General features: G+C 34.1%; 1 protein-coding gene across 1 annotated transcript in view; it reads right to left on the bottom strand.

Moving 5' to 3' along the window:
• ADGRV1 (adhesion G protein-coupled receptor V1) overlaps positions 1 to 19,789 on the bottom strand; it is a 255,023-nt gene that overhangs the window by 202,958 nt on the left and 32,276 nt on the right. Inside the window, exons 20-34 of the mRNA XM_054003522.1 lie at positions 18,533 to 19,276; positions 16,383 to 16,756; positions 14,380 to 14,556; positions 12,659 to 12,839; positions 11,849 to 12,051; positions 11,065 to 11,194; positions 10,056 to 10,136; positions 8,613 to 8,752; positions 7,599 to 8,208; positions 6,463 to 6,678; positions 5,056 to 5,271; positions 3,954 to 4,198; positions 3,573 to 3,754; positions 2,005 to 2,816; positions 553 to 762 (exon numbers count right to left, since the gene is read on the bottom strand). Of these exons, the coding sequence (XP_053859497.1) occupies positions 553 to 762; positions 2,005 to 2,816; positions 3,573 to 3,754; positions 3,954 to 4,198; positions 5,056 to 5,271; positions 6,463 to 6,678; positions 7,599 to 8,208; positions 8,613 to 8,752; positions 10,056 to 10,136; positions 11,065 to 11,194; positions 11,849 to 12,051; positions 12,659 to 12,839; positions 14,380 to 14,556; positions 16,383 to 16,756; positions 18,533 to 19,276 (4,521 nt within the window). The remainder of the gene's footprint in view (positions 1 to 552; positions 763 to 2,004; positions 2,817 to 3,572; positions 3,755 to 3,953; positions 4,199 to 5,055; positions 5,272 to 6,462; positions 6,679 to 7,598; positions 8,209 to 8,612; positions 8,753 to 10,055; positions 10,137 to 11,064; positions 11,195 to 11,848; positions 12,052 to 12,658; positions 12,840 to 14,379; positions 14,557 to 16,382; positions 16,757 to 18,532; positions 19,277 to 19,789) is intronic.

Here is a 19,789-nt window from a genome sequence, read left to right as displayed (position 1 = left end):
TGACTGAGTGACTGTCATGACTTTTGACTGACATCAAAATTGTAACACTCCTAAAATAAACTGCCATAAAAAGTATGAAGGGAAACTTTAGAAAGATGGAAGATTTTTTCCTATTCTTCTTCTGTGAGAATATTTTCTAGATAATTAAAAATAAATTTTAAGGCAGTGATAGATAATATTTGCTTAAGAGTAGCAACTGCTCTGTATGATGGGGGTTTATATATACTTCTGGAATATGATATAAATGAATGAGAAATTCTAGAAGGAGCTTAGAAATGCAATGCCAATAGAAGCAAGACATAATCTTCAGAAAAAGGAAAGGAAAGAACAAATGGTGAAATATGGGTTTGGAAATGGTCTATTCATCATTTCTATAGATTTCATTTAAGTGCTATGTTTACAAGAGTTAGAAATCCAAAGAAATGCATGCTAAGTATGTGGTTATTCTCTGTTTGCTGGCATTCTCTGAACAGTGATATGGTTCTCAAAAGAAAGCACAGAAATGGGAGGTGATGTTCATCAAACTGAGTGTGGTCAACACACAGAACCCACCTTCTCGACCAATAACAGATCTTCCAGCTGTCTGGAAGCTAATGATTCCTGCCACATTGTCACTTGCCAGAATAACCACTGTGACAGTGTTGAAACTGGGCAGAATCCTACTCCCTCCTTCAGTATGCACCAGGCTGATTATGATGCTTTCATTATCCTCTGGCTCTGGATCATCTAAAATGGTCAGTGTGACCATCTTTCTTGTTTCACCTAGAAGTAGAAGAACATATACATATTTATGTGTTCACATGAAAATCACCTGTGAAAAGATGCAACCATCTACTCCAGCAGTAAATACTTAACTAATATTAAAAAGGACCTGAAGAATCTTTACTTATAGACCTGTCTAGAAGTTATTGAATGTCGTTATGAAAATTTATTCAATTAGTAATTAAATATTTTATTAGTCAATATAATTTCTAAAATATTCAATATATTCTGTAGAAATTAACAACGTTGCCATAATTTCTGAATGCCAAGAATTTTTATTTGCTTTATAAGTTCTCCAGCTTTCAAATTGTAATTAGAAAAGGGGAATATAATTCTTGTAAAAAGAATTACCAAGTGAATACATTTTCTAATGCCACATACAGACATACGTACATGAAATTTGACTATATATTTAATGGACCAGGAAATGCATTAAAGTGGGCTGTCATTGTTTTAGTTACCTGTCTTCTGGAATATCAAAGAATGAAAATGTAAGCAGTAAACAATCAATTATCAGTCTCTATAATACATTACAATTTGCAACAGAATCCTATTGGTCATTGTATGCGCCTAAACTATACTAATTATCAGTTTACCCCATACATATATATTTTTTTGTTATATTGCCTTTCAAAGTGTTTTGAAAATAGATTTAGTAAACATATAAACACTAATATAATTAGATGTCAGTTTCCAAATCATTCCTGGAAACCCTTCATTTAAGTTCAGTTTATTTAGCAAACTAAATGAACACTAGAATTTTTACTACAATTGCATAAATTGTTTTCAAAACAATTGCTCAATTATCTCAGACTTTGAAAATATAAAATACATGTCATGTTGCACAGTGCTTAAATAATCCCAGACACAGACATTTCTTATTTGCAATTTTTGAACTATCCTGTTATGTTACAAAATCAATACAATCTCAGAATCTAAAAAGATATACCATTAAAAATTAGTACTGTATTGACTGAGGAACAAAAGACCACTTAGGCCTGATTCTCATTTTCAGTATCTTCAATACAACACCTATTTCAGCAGTATTATTCCTTATTTATTTAGTAAAAATGTTATCTTTATAATGCACACTGTACTATTTCTTTAAAAAATACATAAATATTTTTACTTTTCATCCTTTTTCTTTTTTTTTTTTTTTCAGTCTTTGTGGTCTTTGTGTGTGTTTGTTTTGTGTTTTCTTTAGTGTTAGACAAGAGAAGTTAGTGCTAAACCTTGCCTTACCTTCAGCAAACACCAGAATCTCACCAACACCCACAAAATCCAAGTCTGGGGTAGCAGTTCCACCAACAACACGCCATTCCACTGCCACCTGTCCCAGGCTGCCTTCTGTTCTGTGTATCATTAGCTGTACAATGGCCTGAGGACGTTCTTCTACTTCAATATATAGACCTTTCTCTGTTGCATTGGGACTTACACTATAGATTTTAAATACTCCAAAGGCATCCCCATTCATCATTATGGTAACTATGGAAGTATTTGGCTGTCCAATGGTTGGTTGATTTTTTAAGCTGGCTGAGATGTTCAATAGTTCAACTTTCAACAGGGATACAGTGAATTTTTCATCCAGCTCTGGCAGGCTGTCAGGGAATATGGTAACTGTGAGATTTGCAAACTCTTCCCCTTCCTGCATGATGGCCCACTGTCCTGTGATAGATTCATAATCACTACCAGCAATGGCTTGTGTGCTAAACAGAATGGATGTACTGCTGATGTTTTTCTTGTAGGTCCATAATCCTGACATGTTAGTTAATGGCCCGATCTCTGTTATCAGCCAGAGGCAGATGGGAATCTCAGAGGCACTGGAAAATGTAAATGCTGAACATGCTTGTTCTTTTAGGCACTGAGTTGCACAGGCATACAGTGGGTCACTTGCTGCTGACACATTCACTCTGGTCTTGGATGGTTGGTCAGGAATTCCTTGTACAGGCGACTCATAATAGGTCAGTATATCCTCACCTTGCTCAATGGCAAGAGCTACAATGTCAGTCTCAGAAGTGCTGTAAAATATTTGCAGCTGACCAAACCTTCCCCCACTAAAAGACATTAAAATAAAAATGTTATGTTAGCTGGTAAAGCATGTCTAATATTCTGTATATTATTAGGTTAAGAATAAAAATTAACAAAATCAACCAACGCCTTCTGAATTACTGAGAAGTTACAAATAGCTAAATAAAGTGACTTCCCTTGAAGCTAGTACTAGAATAACTGAGTAGTTGAGTTTTTTGGAGAGCAAGTTTCATTGTTTATAGCTTGGGCAGCAGTCTATTAAGCATCCATGTTTGCAAATATTTGTTTCTAGGAGTTAACTTAGTCTTCCTAGGGCCGTCAAGGAAGAAAAAGCCTTTGCTGTCTAGCATTGTTATCATTCTTCCAAGGTGTCCTCAGGATACCATATTTCACATGCAAAGCCTGTTCTGCTTTTCATTTTTTCTTCCATCACACAACTTTTGATACATTTTGTCCTCCACATCACAGGAACAGGCTGGTTTGCAGCTTTAAATGGCTTGTTAATTTACCAGGCAAAATAAAACTTCAAGTACGCTATGTACACTGGGTTTACACTACTCATTTATTACATTTGTACTTTATGTGCATTTCTAACAAGCGGATATCTAGTTCAAAATCAATGTATATGAAAGAAAAAAGCTGGCAGAACAAGAAATTGATGCAAATACCTATACAAGAGCGTGACATTTAAAATTATTGCCAAAAAACCCCAACAAAATCAAACCAAACCAAAACAACAACAACAAAAAAAGAGATTCAAAATCAGCCAATATTATACACACCTTCTCCTGACTGATATATTTACAAGTAAATTTCTTTCTAGTGGCTCCTGAATTCGATATGAGGATTGATGAAAGAAAACTGTGCCATAAGGATTATCATTGGCAGGTATAACAATATTTGCCATGCCATCTAACCCGATAGCACCACCGTTGGAGGCCTGAGTTAATTCTATATGGACAATCTCAAAAAGAAAAAAAAAAAGAAGAACAAATAATACAGCTAAATAATTTCTGACATTTCTAAAAATAATCACAAGCAAAATAAAATCTGAACTTGTCGCAGCTTCCTGTCATAACATCTTTTGCTTTGATCTGCACACATCTCTTATACAAGTTAAAACTCTAATACTGTTCAAGAGAGACATAAACTGCTCTACTTACTTCTTCTACTTCTGGAGCATCATCAGCCAGGACTTCCAACACCAACATCTGAATGGCTTCCCCAGGAGCAAAAGTAATATTACCCATGGCAACTTGCAAGTCATCATCAGCAGGATGTCCATTAATGGTAGCAGCCCACTGAACAGTAACATTACCCAGTGTCCCAGCATTGCGGATTATTGGCAGATTTATGGTTATTGATCCAAATTCAGGCTCCTCCACAGTGAATTCGGTATTCTGAAAAACTGACATACACCACAGGGAGATGTAGTGCATTAACAATAAAACTGAAAGTAAACATATCAGTTTCTGAAGTATAGAGTTTTATTTTACTTGCTTGCATTTACTTGCACAAATAAACCCCTTTTAATCATGTTTAAATCTAAAAGCAGACTTTCAATACTCATATTTTCATCTGCAGAGAAAATTAGCATGAAAATTAAGCCTTCATCCAAAAAGTCTATTCCAATACATTCATTGTTTGAGGCTAAACATGAACTGTTTCTAATGTCTTAGAATATAATTTCATAATTATTCCCAGCAAAGAAACTCTTTACAGATTTCATGTCGGTTTGATAACTATTTAACATGGAATATGTTAAGTAGAAATCAGAGAATCACAGAATGGGTCAGGTTGGAAAGGGCCACTGTAGATCATCTGATTCAAGCTCCCTGCTCAAGGAGGGTCATCCCAGAGCACATGGCACAGGAGTATGTCCAGACAGTTCTTGGATGTTTCCAGAAAAGGAGATTTGACAACCTCTCTGGGCAACCTGTTCCAGTGCACTATCACCTGCACAGTAAACAAGGTCTTCCTCATGTTCAGGTGAACTTCCTGGCCATCAGTTTCTGCCTGTTGCCTCTTGTTCTACTGCTTGGTGACACCAATTAAGAGTCTCCAAGAGGCTCAATCCTTCTGTTATATTAAAGCTCCATTACTCCTTTATTACATTTTTTAAATTCACTTCATCTTATCTTTTCCTTTACTCTCTATACCCACACTTCCACTTCTAAATGTTTTTATTCAGCTGCCAAGTAGCAGCTCCCCCACAAACCCCCAGAAAAAATGTTAACAGAAGAAAGAAAATATGTACTCTTTTACCAAAGGATCCAAATGGGTCATCAGAAGCCTCAATAGTTATGACTGCCCTCGTCAAAGATCCAAGCAAGGCTCCTCCTGTTGTTTGGTTCAGCAGCTGAACATAAAATGACTCCTCAAGTTCAGGATTGATATCATTAATTATATAAATTGGCACAGCTTTGCTTGCTTCCCCTTCTAGTAAGACAACATCTGATGAAGCTACACTGTAGTCCTCCCCTAGATTTGTAGACGAAAAAACCCAATGTAATAAAACACAGATAATATCAATGCTTTATGGTTCAGTGTGGTGAACATTATCATTAATACCCATTTTCTCTATTTATACATGCATTTCTCTGTGGTTTTATACTGTCTTTCCCTTTATCTTTTGACCCCAAACATCTTTATTTATTTTTTTTAATTACATCCTATTGCCTTTTAGATGTTTGTATGGATCAAAATAAAGCTTGGCTTGACCAAAAGAGAGTTTGCACTGTTAGACTAAGAGGTAGTTACAAAAGGTCCATTATTGTCTGCTGTTTACAAGGTCACACAACCAAGATGTTTCTATCTTTAATTTAGAATTGCTGTCCAGCTTTCCAAGAGATAAAAGTGGAAACAGAAGCACCTTGTCAAAGTAGATTTCAGTAAAGGGCACATTTTATATGTCGACTTCATTTTAGGCAAACTTGTCTCAACTCTCTAGAGGAACATCTGTGATACACTAGATCACAGCTCTTCTTCAAAAACTAATTGAAAGCATAACCTGATATAAATCTAGCTACACATTTAATTTGTAACTCTCTATTACATAAAAATGAAATTAAAAGTTCTCAAAGCATATATCACCCACCTAATTAGTTTGGACATAGCTGAAATACAGTGCACTCAATTTATAGCTGTCTAAGTGATCCTAGAGACTTCATAACTTTTCTCCTTTCTTTATGTACCTTCTCTATGGCAGGGACCAGCTGGCAAAGTTTATGTTCCATTTTCAGAAGTTCAAGTCTCCTTGGGTTTTGATAGATTTTTCCATATTTGATTTACAGCTAAGTTCCCAACTCTCACTTCCTCTCCAGTAAGCTCAACTAAGCAATACATGATGGGTTTAAATACGTACATGGGACTAAATTGTTTTTACACATACCACTATAGCATTTTACGGAGTGGGGGGCAAGGGGGCGTTTAAGTGGTGTTGTGCTAAATAAACAAACTAAGTAGACAAACACCCCAATTCTTTCCCTCATTTCACTTTTAGGTTCTCCAGTGATAAAGCGTAAACTTTCCCCTAGGTCTTCATATTTGCAAAGCACAGTCAGTGCCTTACTACTTTATATTTCATACTTGTTAAATAACAGAGCATTCATTACACACTTTTTGTTTCAGCTTTAACAAAGGTTGCATAATTCTGCTATACTGCTTTCTTACCAGCTGTTGCAGTTATTGGCACAGCTTTAAATTTCACAGAAACATCTGAAAATATTCCCCCAGTTCTGGTCACATTAATGATTGGTCCAACATAGTTTTCAGCAACTCGCACAGCTGAAGCTGAAAGCTGAAGTGTTCCAAAAGCATCATCATTGGCATTGATAATCACATGAGCTATTGTCTCACCCACTAAACCAAGTCGAGGAGAATTTATAACTGAAATATAAAGAAAACTTAGTGAGTGGTACCTGAAATGCTTACTATTCATGGCTATAGAGTTCATAGGCATACATGTGAGTTTAGCTGTCTTTAGTTTTCATGGAAATTACCTTTTTTTACAATTGGACAATGCATAATTACAAACCACATCAAAATACATGTGTTAAAATTATGTTCTAGCAGAAAATCTGAACACTATTCTACTATGCTGTGGAGCATACAAGCCATAATTTTTTTTTAAAAGAAAAGAAGTACTGTGAATTTATTTATTTATTTATTTATTTAACCATAGGACTAATTGTAAGATCAATACAGTTCAGAATAATTTCAGTTTTACTCTCGATATGATGAAATATAATAAGATTTCAACTCCAAGTGGAATTATATTTGAAGTTACCCCTTAATATGTAAGCAAAGGAAACAATTAGACATGCCAAGAATCTCTGAAGCACAAATCACGCTGTAATGACCTGAATTTATCTGAATGAGAAATTAAGTAAAAATTGTCAACACTAAGAAAGCAGCATGTCACTAATTCTACATCACTTTTTTTTTAATAAGACTTTTTTGTATTTTAATTTAAAAAACTAGCTTAGTTATTTCCTACTACTGACCTTCCAGAAATAATGCTAAATTAGCAGGTATTAGTGCACAAACAAATACTGTAACATATTTGGCCCGAAACACTTTGCGTAAGACAATGCAAAAGAGATAAAGAAATATTCATGATTTTCCAATAAAATAGTGCCAAAGGAAATAAATGTCAACAGGCACAAGTCAGGTAACTAAGAGATATCTTAACTATACAGAGTTTGGCAGAGGTAAAGAGTTTTTAATTTGTCTTGCTGCAGTTTCTCCTGTTACATATAAATACAAACCTTTATAGTTAAATTGTAGGTTTTATGTAAGACACTTACTTGGCCGATCCTGAACTTTCTTGATCAAAACAACACTGCTTAGCTCCACAAAAACAGATTCTGACCTCTCAGGATCATCATCATCCAAAATAGGCAAGGATATTGTGGCCTCACTTTCATTGGTTGCAAAGATCACATAACCTGTAATGGGTATATAGTCTTTTCCCTCTATTGCTCTGACAACATCAGGTGGAAGAAAGGGCGACTTTTCTTCATCACCAATAGTTCTGTATTTCACCATTACTGTACCAAAGAGACCACCACATCTTACAACTGTCAGAGAGACATTTTTTGTTTTTTCCTCTACTTTTATTGGTCTGTTTTTTTCAGAAAAGATGAAGACTCCATATGGATCATCATTTGCTAAAATAGTTAATGTTGCATTAGTATGATATCCAAGATGACCAAGGGAGACATTGATGATCAAGACTGAAAACATCTTATCCAATTCGGGAACATCATCAGGAGAAACCTGTAATGTAATATTTGCTCTCACTTGGCCAACGTCAAATGTTACATTCCCAGCTGTAGAGATCAGGTCGTTGGTGAGATCACAGATTATGATCCAGTGCAATGTCACCTGAGATAAGGTCCCGTGACTCCTCACAACCTAAGAAAAACATATAAAGATCTGCATATTTTTGCTCTATGAGAAAGAAACAGAAGTGTGAAATGCAATTAAGCAAAGACATAACATGATGAATTAAAGATATGTCTGTGTTTTAAAAACATGTAATTTTTATTATCTTAGCTCTGCAGAACTTGTATTATTAACACTTATTTTAAGATAGTAGTTCCTTGATTCTAAATAAGTAGGAGATTTTAAGTTTTTGTATATTATTATAGTTTCAAGCTGAATAATATACATTAGCAAACACTGCATAACTAGAAAAAAAAATGTTCATGACAAAGTTGTTATAAACTCTATAGCCTAATGACAAAAGCATCAGAGAACACCAGTAAAAAAAGACAGAAGAGTACAATGCAGCAATTTTAGATTCAAAGCTTTCTAACCTGCAGCACAACATTGCTATCTCCATCTTCAGGCTCAGTTCCATTCACTGAAAGGGACTCAGCACTGAACTCAAATACACCATGAGCATCATCAGAAGCCTCAATAGTCACAAGGATGTGGGATGCAATTCCCAAGCTAGCTGTTAAATGAGAGTTCCAAAACGGGTTATTTTTATCTCTCATGTTTTCTTACATAAAAGAAAGCAGCTGAAGAAATATGCTACAAAAATGCAAAAGAGTATGAAGTATCTGTGCTGTTTATCTTTGTTTTTTTTTTTTTCTTTTTTCAATGCATAGCAACTCCCTGTACGGAAAAAGAGCTGACTTTCAGTAAGTCAATCCTCTCAGTCCCTCTATGGAACTATGCAACCAAAAAAAGTATTATATTAAGGGAGGAACCAAAATAAAATTACAAGTTTAATGAATGAAAATGGAGCAGCATTTAAGATAGTGAGTTGTACTGTAAACCACAGTATAAGAGGAAAGACAAGATAAATGCAGATCTTACCCTGACATAAGCCAGAATGAAAGAAAAATATAACAAAAAAATAACCAAAAAAACCCCACCAAATCAAGTACATTCTACTTCAAAAGATATTGTCTTGGGTGACATAACTTGCTGCTCAGAGAGAAAAAAAGACTCTGGCACTTAAGGAAACCATTCCTGGAAACAAGTAAAAGGGAAACAGAATGTCAAAGAAAACAATAAAAAAGAAAAAAAAAAAAAAAAAAAAGAAAAAAAAAAAAAAAAGAAAAAAAGTAAAAATATTACTCTATTGGCATATGGGTGCTCATATAACATTTTTACGTCTGCAGGTTTTCATTTGAAGTCCTATATGCATAGGGTTTTCCCATATATTCTATGTTATTTCTTCATTTGGTATTTTTTATCAATATTAAATTATCATTGTTTTCCCCACATTATGACATATATAGAAACATGAAGAAATGAAAGAGGAAAAATGAAAAAAATCAAATTATTTCATTAAAAAATCTAACACAACTTACTTTTCTTTAAGAGTATTTTTGCCATGAAGGGCAAAATTATACATAGAATACTATATCATATAATATCAAAGTATACAATCAGGTAGTTTTAAAATTGCCTTCAATTTAAAAAGTACCTTTGCTTTTTTCTCCCAAGAAAATTTGACAAAGCTCAGACCAAGATAATTTTGTAAGCTTTAATTCTGAAATTGCTATATTATGTTTTACAACAATATAGTTTTAATTATATAAGAGCCTGTTGTACTCTACATTAAACACTGCTAGTGAAATTACATCTAAATTAAAATGGAAAAGAATTTTTTTTTTGGTAAAATTTTATATTAAATCTAAGTTAATAATCTCTAACTGCACATAAAGAAAGTTGTATCAAGCATAATAATTTATGACAGCTACTACATTCATAAATAAAATATAGGATTAATCAAAACAGCTTACCATGTTGAGGGACAGTTGAAAGGAAGAAATCCATGTTTCCATCACCACTACCACTTCCATCATTTCTAAAGAGCTCAGCAACTTTAAGATGACAGACATACAGATATATACACATATATACATTTATAAATAAAAGGAAAGTAATTCAAACATTTCTGGACAACACAAAAAGACAAAGGTGTATTCTAGGATAGTGTCAATTTTCAAAATGAAAGTATACAGTATTTCTGCTAAAAGCCAGAAAAAATACTGAATTTGCTACCTCTTGTTTAATTTATTGCACTGGAAAGAGCAAAAGGAAGTCAGAAGGAAAGAAAACACATACAACTTTCTTTTATCTTTTTTTTTTCCCTTTCTTTCTGTGTTCCTTCTTTCTCAGTCCTACTAGAGAAATTAGATATGGGGCAAGAAGAAGAGGGAAGAAGTGGCTAGACCCTGTGAAATGCTTTTACTCTAATATTTTCTCACAAATCAAAAACTTGCGTCAGAAAGTTGAAAAAAAATCGCAGCTTAACTGATGGAGCCTTTATTCTAAGTTTTGTGCTTGCAATGGTGTTGGAAAGCGCCAAAAAATTATTATTAATTTTCTAATGCTATAATCCATTTAAATAGGTCATGAGCCAGTTTATTGCCATTTTTCCAATTTCACTCAAGTGGTAGATAAAAAGTACACCTTTGGCTGTTAAACCATAAATACTGAAATCTATTAAAAAAAAAAGAATTTTTTTTTCTTACATTACTTTATTTCCTTCTATCAACTATGCAGTTATGTAATTTAAAAAGCAGCAATTGCCTTTGAATGCATGGTAGTAATATACTTTCTTTGACATCTGATTGTTTACATCAGTGATTAACAAAACATCTGAAGGACAGTTTTTTCCTAAAAAAAATTGCTGCTTTCTGGAGGGTGTGTCTTCAGAAATAACATGGAAATAGTTCACAAGGTTAGATTTCAAAAGATGAATAAAGACCAAAAAATACAACCACTGGGTTCATATATGTGCCTTACCTCCTCCCTCTGGGTTCAACAGCTCCACTTTAAAAGTTTTTTCTAGTTCAGGAATAGAATTGTCAGTGATGTTAACAGTAATGTACTTGTATCTTTCTCCAGGCTGAAATTCCATTGAGCCCCAAACAGCCTGAAATATGACAGGTCTTCACAGTTTTGTTCAAGTTTAGTGCTTTCATCCAAATGAAAAAAGAAATACAACCTCAATTCTTTTTCTCTTTATCAAAATATCTACATTTCTTCACTTCAACTTTTAAAAATCTGCTGAGTCTTTGTTTTAAGAAATAGCAGTCTAAATTCACTGAATTATGAGCATCTTCATTTATCTACATTTTTCTGCACACAGCAGACAAGAAAACAGATACTTATAAGCTATGTTGTTGAATATGTACAAATCCTAGTAAGTACAAATATAATCTTCACCTGCATATGCACTTGTATGGTCATATAAAGTCTGATATACTGAGAAACAATAGACAATATACATTCTTGCTGCACTGACAATTTTCTTAAGGATATCAAAATCAAACCCAGAGGTTTTCCCAGGAAACACAACATGCTGCACAGAAAGGAGGCAAAATGCACATAGTGAAACCACTATAGTTTTATAGTGATTTTATAGTGATCATAGTAATTATTATGCATCTATCACAGCATAATAAAACAAACTGTTTCTGTGAAAAGAATCATAGCAGCGCTAAAATATTCAAACCGATGTCTACTTCCAGGACAAATAGCTTTAATTAAATTCTAAAATAATTACACACCTTGGCAATATCCATACCTGATAATCTTTAGGACTGAAAGCTGTAAGTGGCACTGTCTTGTATTCCATAAGAACTGTTCCAAGAAGCCCTTGTGCACGAACTACCAATAATCTGATGTGTCCAACTTCTTCTTTAACGGTGATATGAGGCACAGCAGAGGCTGGCAGAATCATTTCATCACTGGGCTGAGGAGGTGGCCCCACTGAGAACTGCAGTAGACCTGAAAGACAAAAATTATTTTTTACATGGCTTCTTATAAAAAATTCAAATTATAATAATAAAAATAAACAAAAATATTTATAATATCTATATTTAATGTTTATGAAATTTTAAACATATTAAGATGCCTTTAGGACTCAATCATGTTATTTCCAGGAATGTACTATGTACCATTTTCTCTCTCACTGATATTCATGTTAGTCTTAAAAAAAAACATTTCACAAGAATGAATTCAACGCTTCCCAAAAGAACCCAAATGTCATAATATTGGGAACTAATTGGTATAATAATAGGCATGCTTAAATCTCTCTCTCTGTTACAAATTCTCATTTCACAAAAATTACCATAAAATCAACAACATGCAATGTGGTTTTCTTGCAAATGGGGATGATCCCATGTTCGGTCCAGGCAGCTTTAATTCCCTTTTTGTAGTATTCTCAAGAGTCAGTAATTTGACTTTCATTCTTGTACAAAAATTATGAATTAATCTCAAGTTAGATAAAGTGTAATTGCTTCCTCATCCATCTAGGCTAGGAAAATTTTTTACCTCTTGAGCTAGAAATATACATAAATCTGCAATAAGATTGTATCATCTTCAACATTGTTACCATATGGGTGGTCACTGGCTTTAATGCTGATATCAGTAGTTTCCTTTTCTGGATCTATACTTGCTCCACTTGTAGGAGTTGAACCTAGTTTTCCATCTCCAGACACTGCAGAGACTAATGTCACACGGAAATATTCATTTAGCTCTGGAATGTCATCATCAATAACATGCAAATTTAAGACCTAGAGAAGGACCAAAGCATGGAGAAATCAAAGTATGCAACATAAAACTTAAGAGTTTTATGACCCTTTTAAACAATTAAGCTTTTAGTCAATCAGCGGTATATGCTGTTCAGAAAGAAATGTAGAGAACATTACTGGCCTCCACATAATTTAACCTTATAATAATAAGTTTAGAATACCAATTGCAAAAACATCTTTAGGAAGCTGTCAGAGACTTTACAGCAATTAATCTAATTTAGAGAGCAAATGAAGTGAGCTTTTAATCCCAGCTGACACTTGAGGTTATAAATCATACTACCATGTAAAATAATCTGCTCTGCATAGGCTATAATATTAATCTCAAACTATTTCAACTTCCTATATATCATGATAAGATTTAACAAATATATAGGAAAGAAATTGTAGATAACTGATGTAGAGCCATGGGAATAAGCAGTTTAAAAATGTCAATGGAAATTCTCTTAAGATTTTTCACCTGGTGAGCAACTGCTCCCAGTCTGTTTCTTAGGGCCATGTCCATTAGGTCCTCTGTATGTAGACTGTATATTGGACCACACAGCAATGGAGCAAGAGGGTTCACCAGGTCTTTTCCACCACTTTATAAAATAAGTCACGCCTCATACATGCTGCCAGACTGGAAAAGCTTGGCAAATTTAACTTTAAATGACTGTATGTAATGCAGTAATACATTTCAGTAGAGAATTAAAGCTGAATAAACTGCCAGGTATAACCCTATTTTCCAAAAATCTCAAGTTTTTGCCAAGCTGTAATCATTTACATTGTTTAACTGGGACCAAATCCACAGCTCTAAGTCACTGGGATATTTTCAAATTATGTCAGTAGGTTTCACTCAGTCCCTATTGACTTCAACAGAATGACAGAAGCAAAATTAAAGACAGTATTTTCTACTATCAATCCACCCTTTCTATTTAACAAACACTAATAGAAAACACTTATGAACTTCCTACAGTATTGTGGTCCCACACCTCTTTTTCAAACAAACGTGAAATACCCATGCTGTGGGCTAGGGTCAAATTCACAGAAATAGATTAATGAAAAGAGACAGAATGTGGCTAACAGTTGCAGGACATTTGATTACAGCAGTGAAGTTGACTGCTGTCTATTTCATTGTTGTAGAGATAAAACTGATATCCACAATTCAGATCAAAACCTGATCATATTCCAATTTCAGAAGTCACTGGATCCATTATTCAAGCCCAGCACTACCTATACTTGAAGTATATGTATAGATATATATATATCTAATATAAACATATGCAAACATATCTTATGTGCAATTATTTGCATTTAAGCATTCATGCATGCACAGTAATGCCTGAAGTGAGATGCACACAGGTATATAGGTATCTATCCTATCACTCATTAGATGCCAAAGATAGAAAAACCCCTGCAAAATGTAATAAAAGCCATGTGAAGAAAAGACTCTTTAGTATGAAAACGAGTCAAGCATCCTCAGAAGGTGTTTTCCAGCACGTTTGCAAAGGACAGGATGAATAGTTAATAGGAAGGTAGGGTTTACCTCTGATCTCTGCCAAGGAAGGAATGTGATAGTGCCACTGCTGTTAGAAAAATCGCTAACAGAGTAATTAACGCCCCTGGAATCAACCTGTGAGATAATGTAATTTATATACACATAGTCTAGGGCGCCCCTTGTTCGCTCCACGACACAGGATATAGTGGAACCCTCATCAGCAGCCTGAAAGAAAGCAAGAAATTGACATAGTTGTTATGATCAAAATAAATCAAAGGAATAAATGTAAAAGGTGGAATTTTCTAATTCTATTCAAATGTTCAGCAATTCTTTATTGCTGTCATGTTACTTTCAGCACTTTTGGAGTGATAGGAAGCTGAAATTGATGTTGATGGTGGTCAGAACAATCTTAATGAAAATTGCAATAGCTTCTAGCATCTCCCTGAGGTCAGCCAGAAACTGTACCCTGCTGTTTCTTTTGGACACAAAAAAGAATCAATGTTTAAAATGTGTACATCAAAAGCAAAAGACTATACTGTTTTATATTAATATTAATTTTTTAAATAAAGATTTGGATTTCTCCTTTCCCTGACTAGAAACACTATGGGGGAAAAAAAAAGATACATTTAAATTAAACTATACTATTATGATTCAGGGAAAACTGAAGAACTTTTTGTGCTACAGTACTCTTTGCAATTTTGTCTTCACAAAGAACATGTCCTTAGCAGCAACAATTTCACACATTTGGAACAAATCAGGCATTGATACTGGCGAAGTGTATTAAAAAAATTATGATCAACAAACTAAAATAGAAAATAATTTTATTTGAAAGTTATCAGAATGACTAAAGCTATCTTAAGCATTAGATAAATTTCAGAGTGGCTTTATAGCACAGTACAGATATGCCTTCAGTTGCTTAACAGACAGATACAGACATAAGGAGATTAAACTACTGATAAAACAATGCTGTAAGATAAAGGTGAAATAATTAACATGCCACATAAATTTTTAATTTTGCTTCATGGTTGGCTGCTGATCTGTCACATCACAGAATTATCAGTAGCTTTAGAAACTGAAGGAATCTATTACGGTAGCAGATGGTAGGCACCTGGAAAGCAAACTGAACCGAACCAAAAACTATCATCACTCAGGCAAGATGATGGCCTTCAAACACATCATAAGGACATCAGATAAAAAGGATGCACTTAAGAGGTCATAAGAGCTCCCAAACTGGAAAGCATTATGAATTTTTTCCAAAATAATCTAATAATAATAGAAATGAGTATCATGTCTTTCTACCTCATAATGATTGAAAACTAAAAATTAATTATGTTTATTTCAATCCCCTCAAAAAAAGATTCAAGTTTATATACTGCAGATATGGTGGTCACCACCATAGAAAATTTAATGTTTAAAAACAGCAACTTCCAGCCAGTATTAAGTGAATTCAGATCAAATATGATGATGAAAATGATGATAATTTAATTATAAGGGAGGGAGAGATTGGAACAGAACCCAAGAGAAACAAGTGCTACACACCACAATCGCTCACCATGTGCTACCAATACCCAGCCCATTTCCAAACAATGACCAACTGCCTTCCAGCTAACTCCCCCAGTTTATACACTGGACTATTTACCAAACCATCCTTGTGATATTAACATTATTCTCATCTTGAATCCAAAATACAGATCTGCACCAGATATTAAGAAGAAAAAGAACTCCAAGACAACATCAGGTTACAGTCTCAGAAGTTACAGAAATAGAGGAAAAAAACTGTTCTAGGAAATTTGAAGCCTTAGTCTTCTGTTTATGTAATAAAATAAATTTTCTCAATAAAAATAATTTGGGGGGATTTAAAAAAAGTAATATTGGCAATGTTAGAGTGACTAAGCCTGTATAAACAGAATTTAATACAATTCCAAATTCTAGAAAACTTTGACTATAAAAACTAAAAATGTAGAATCAAGGCCCTTCAAAGGTTAGTTAGCTTTGCCATTAGTTTGATTGTGTCTAAAATTTTCCTGTAGTTTTCCTTATGAGAATCTTACCTCAGGAATACATGCTCCAGTGAAGCCAAATAAACCATTAGCATTATCACTTTTCTGTATTCTTAATCTTGCTGTTGTGTTTTCTTCTGAAATTCGAGCTCCACCACACACAGAAATGAGCTTTAGGATGAATAACTCCTCTCCTTCTTCCTCTTTGTCATCCTTTGCAGACACAATGAATGATTTATTGGTTTCTCCTTGACGATACTCCAAATATCCAGAGACAGGGTGTACGTCACTCTTTGCAGGAGTTGCATGAAGTTCATAGATCTCTGCTTGTGTCAGTTTTCTCTCATAAAGTCTTACATCCTGCATTAAACCTGTGTACCTGCTGTTGCCATTGATTCCTGCTCCAATTCTCACTATTCCTGGACCTGAGAAGAAAATTAGAATTTTTCTCATGTTACTGAGGCTTTTTTCAAAATAACTAATATATGTAATTATTTAAAAGTCTACAGTAACTTGTTTACTGTCCCTGGGTTAGTAATCATATTGATCTTGAAATGGAGACTGGGAGGCTCCTGAAGCCTCATCTCAATGTTACAGGTAGATCATTACAAGTCAAATAATTCCTTCCTAGTTGGTTCACGCTTTTCAACCTACTAATTTTATCTGCACATTGTCATCATCCCTTATCTTAATGAATCTTGGAAACTTCTCTCTTTCCATTAAAAAATTTCAGAGCCAGCTGCAGCCCGTCTCAATTTTGTTTTTCCAAACACTTGCTTTACACATTTTGTATCTTTGTATATTTAATGTGTCCTCTGCTAGGACAGAGAATTAATTCTGATGATCAGAGTATTAGCCACACAGGACATGCTTGTACCCTTATGCACTAGAAGAGGGGCTTAAGAAATGCAGACCCAGTTCCAAGCACTTTTTACAACTGCTTTATCATTTCTTTCTCTCCAAAAAATTATTCTACTCAGCAAATCAGAGGATAACAGTTCCCTTTTTCACAAATATACTAAGTTGGTAGCTCATATTCATTCCTATCACTCTAAAACATAGAGAACATATCTCTTCAGCTGTTTTATGATTTTGGAAGGAAATGTGCCACTGAGTGTCACTTCTAGAAACAAGTAACCACAACTGCTAATGGTCCCAAGACACAAGGCAGACAAAGGTGAGAAAAGCCAGGCTACAGTACCCACTGTAGTATGCAACATTAAATGGTGAGAGATTAAATCCTTAGCTTACACTTGTAGTATCTCCAGACAGAGCTTTATGTTTGTACACATATATGTAGATATTATATGCAGTTAACGTCACTGCATGTTTTTAAATTTTCCTTCTTTGATTACAGAGGAGCCAGGACTCAAGAATTTGATAATGATATACTGCCTATCCCCATGAAAGAAAACCTGTGAAACTAATGGGAAGAGAAAGAAAGGAAAAGGAGGAGATTAGTGCTATGAAAAAAAATAAAAAAAAAGCTCATGGAAGGGTGAGGAAATACAAAAGAAAGAGTGAACGTAAATGTATTTCCACCATACAATACCTGACTTTGTAAAGAAATTCTTGTGATGCTCACTGCTATGCTAATTGAGTGTAAAAGTCCAAATGGTTATGTATGACTAAGACACATCTGGGAATATCAAGTTAGGGGAACTGAAGTACATATGCTAATGTTATTTGGAACATCATTAAACATATGGGCAAAATTTTCACATACTATGTAAATACATGCTTAAGTAAATCTAAACCCTAAAAATTCTATTGTTTACAAAGTAGTGGTTTAGCTGTAATATAATACACTAGACTCAAAAACATCATTGTATTTTGCTTCAGAAATCAAGAGAAAAAAATCTTTCTTAGTCACAGTACTGTAAATCTAATAAAAATCTTAATCATAAATATATATAACTATATATATAGCTATATATCTATAAGCATACATATAGAAATATAATCATTAATTATTATTTTCAAATTATTGAAATTCAAGCTCCCTTACAGTTCTGATGCTTTTTGAAAATTTCCATTTATATGGTTTTTGAAAATCCCTAGAATTTTTTATTAATTGCTTTTAACTAACTAATCAGGTATAATAATTTCAGAATCTTGCGTACATCTTTCAAGGAGCTAGACTCTTCCATATTTTGCAGAACTTCACATATGAAGAAGAATAATACAACCTATTGACTCACCATCAGCAATTGCTTCTCCTTTAAGGCTCTTAATTCCTCCTAGTATTGGAATTCCATCCACGTAAAATTCAATTATACTTTCATCCAGAGTAATCAGAATGTGAACCCAAGTACTTTCATCCAGATATTTCAGGACTGCTGCTTTGGCTATGTATGTCATATAGGACCCTAATGCTGTATAATGAAGCACTACAGAAATATGAGAATCATTTGTTTGGATTTTCACACCATAATATAAGGTCCCATTACCATCATCCTTTTCAACTATATAACCGTCAGTATTGCCATTAGGAATTAACCATGCTGAAAATGTAAAATTAGTTACTGCAGTATTTCCATCATATGGGTATTCCGGACCAATAATTCCAAATGCATCCTCTTTTCCACTGAAATACAAAGCATCTGTTCCACTGTGATGGCGTCTCATGTGAGGCTGAGATTGCACTGAACTCGGAAATGATCCCAGCAACAAGAAGTCTACCATTGGCGGTAATCCACCTTGAAACGTACTGGACAGTATTTCCCAACCTAAACGGACAGCACCAAAAGTGCCTTGATGTCTCCAGATGGTGAAGTCTGTAATATAGGAAAGATCATCCTCAGAAAGAACATCTTCTACTATCTCTCTGTCCTGACTCTCTGGATCTATAACGAAGACTCCAAAAGGGTCATCATTGAAAGGGATCATCACAGTTACAGCAAGGCTTGTTTCAGACAACTGCCCACCAGGACCAGGAGACCCACCTATATAATGGAAGTTAAGAGTAAAAGTTACTGGTCTGAAAAAAGTTACTAAGTATTTTAAAATGTTTAAACAAAATACCTTTTCAAATAGGCCTAAATCTTCTTTAAAGGGTCTCTGAACTCTTAAAAATTTCTCCAAATTTAAGATTAACATAAATTAACTGTATTGGTTTTAAAATACTGCAGAGAATATTTTCATAGAAAATAAGCCATGTTATTTTTTAATTGCAGAATATAACTGTTTTTCAGTTAAAACAAGAATTACTCAGATTTCCTGAATTAGTAATGAGATAAGATGCTTCTGTTTCATTTGAAAAACATGGGGTCAAACTCATTTCTCATTGTACTCCAAGATTTACACAAATATTAAATGGCAACGTTTTGTTCACTGCCTCCAAATATGCAGAGATTACCCTGCAAAATCAGTAACCAGTGGTGTGTTAAAACTGCTCCTAAGTCCTGTCATTAGTCACCTACTTCTCCACAATAAGAAGACCGTAGAGCCTCCATGCA

The sequence above is a fragment of the Vidua macroura genome, chromosome Z, assembly GCF_024509145.1.
Source record: "Vidua macroura isolate BioBank_ID:100142 chromosome Z, ASM2450914v1, whole genome shotgun sequence".
NCBI lineage: Eukaryota > Metazoa > Chordata > Aves > Passeriformes > Viduidae > Vidua > Vidua macroura.
The sequence above is the reverse complement of the archived record's forward strand: the minus strand, read 5'-3'. Positions and strand labels throughout refer to the sequence as shown.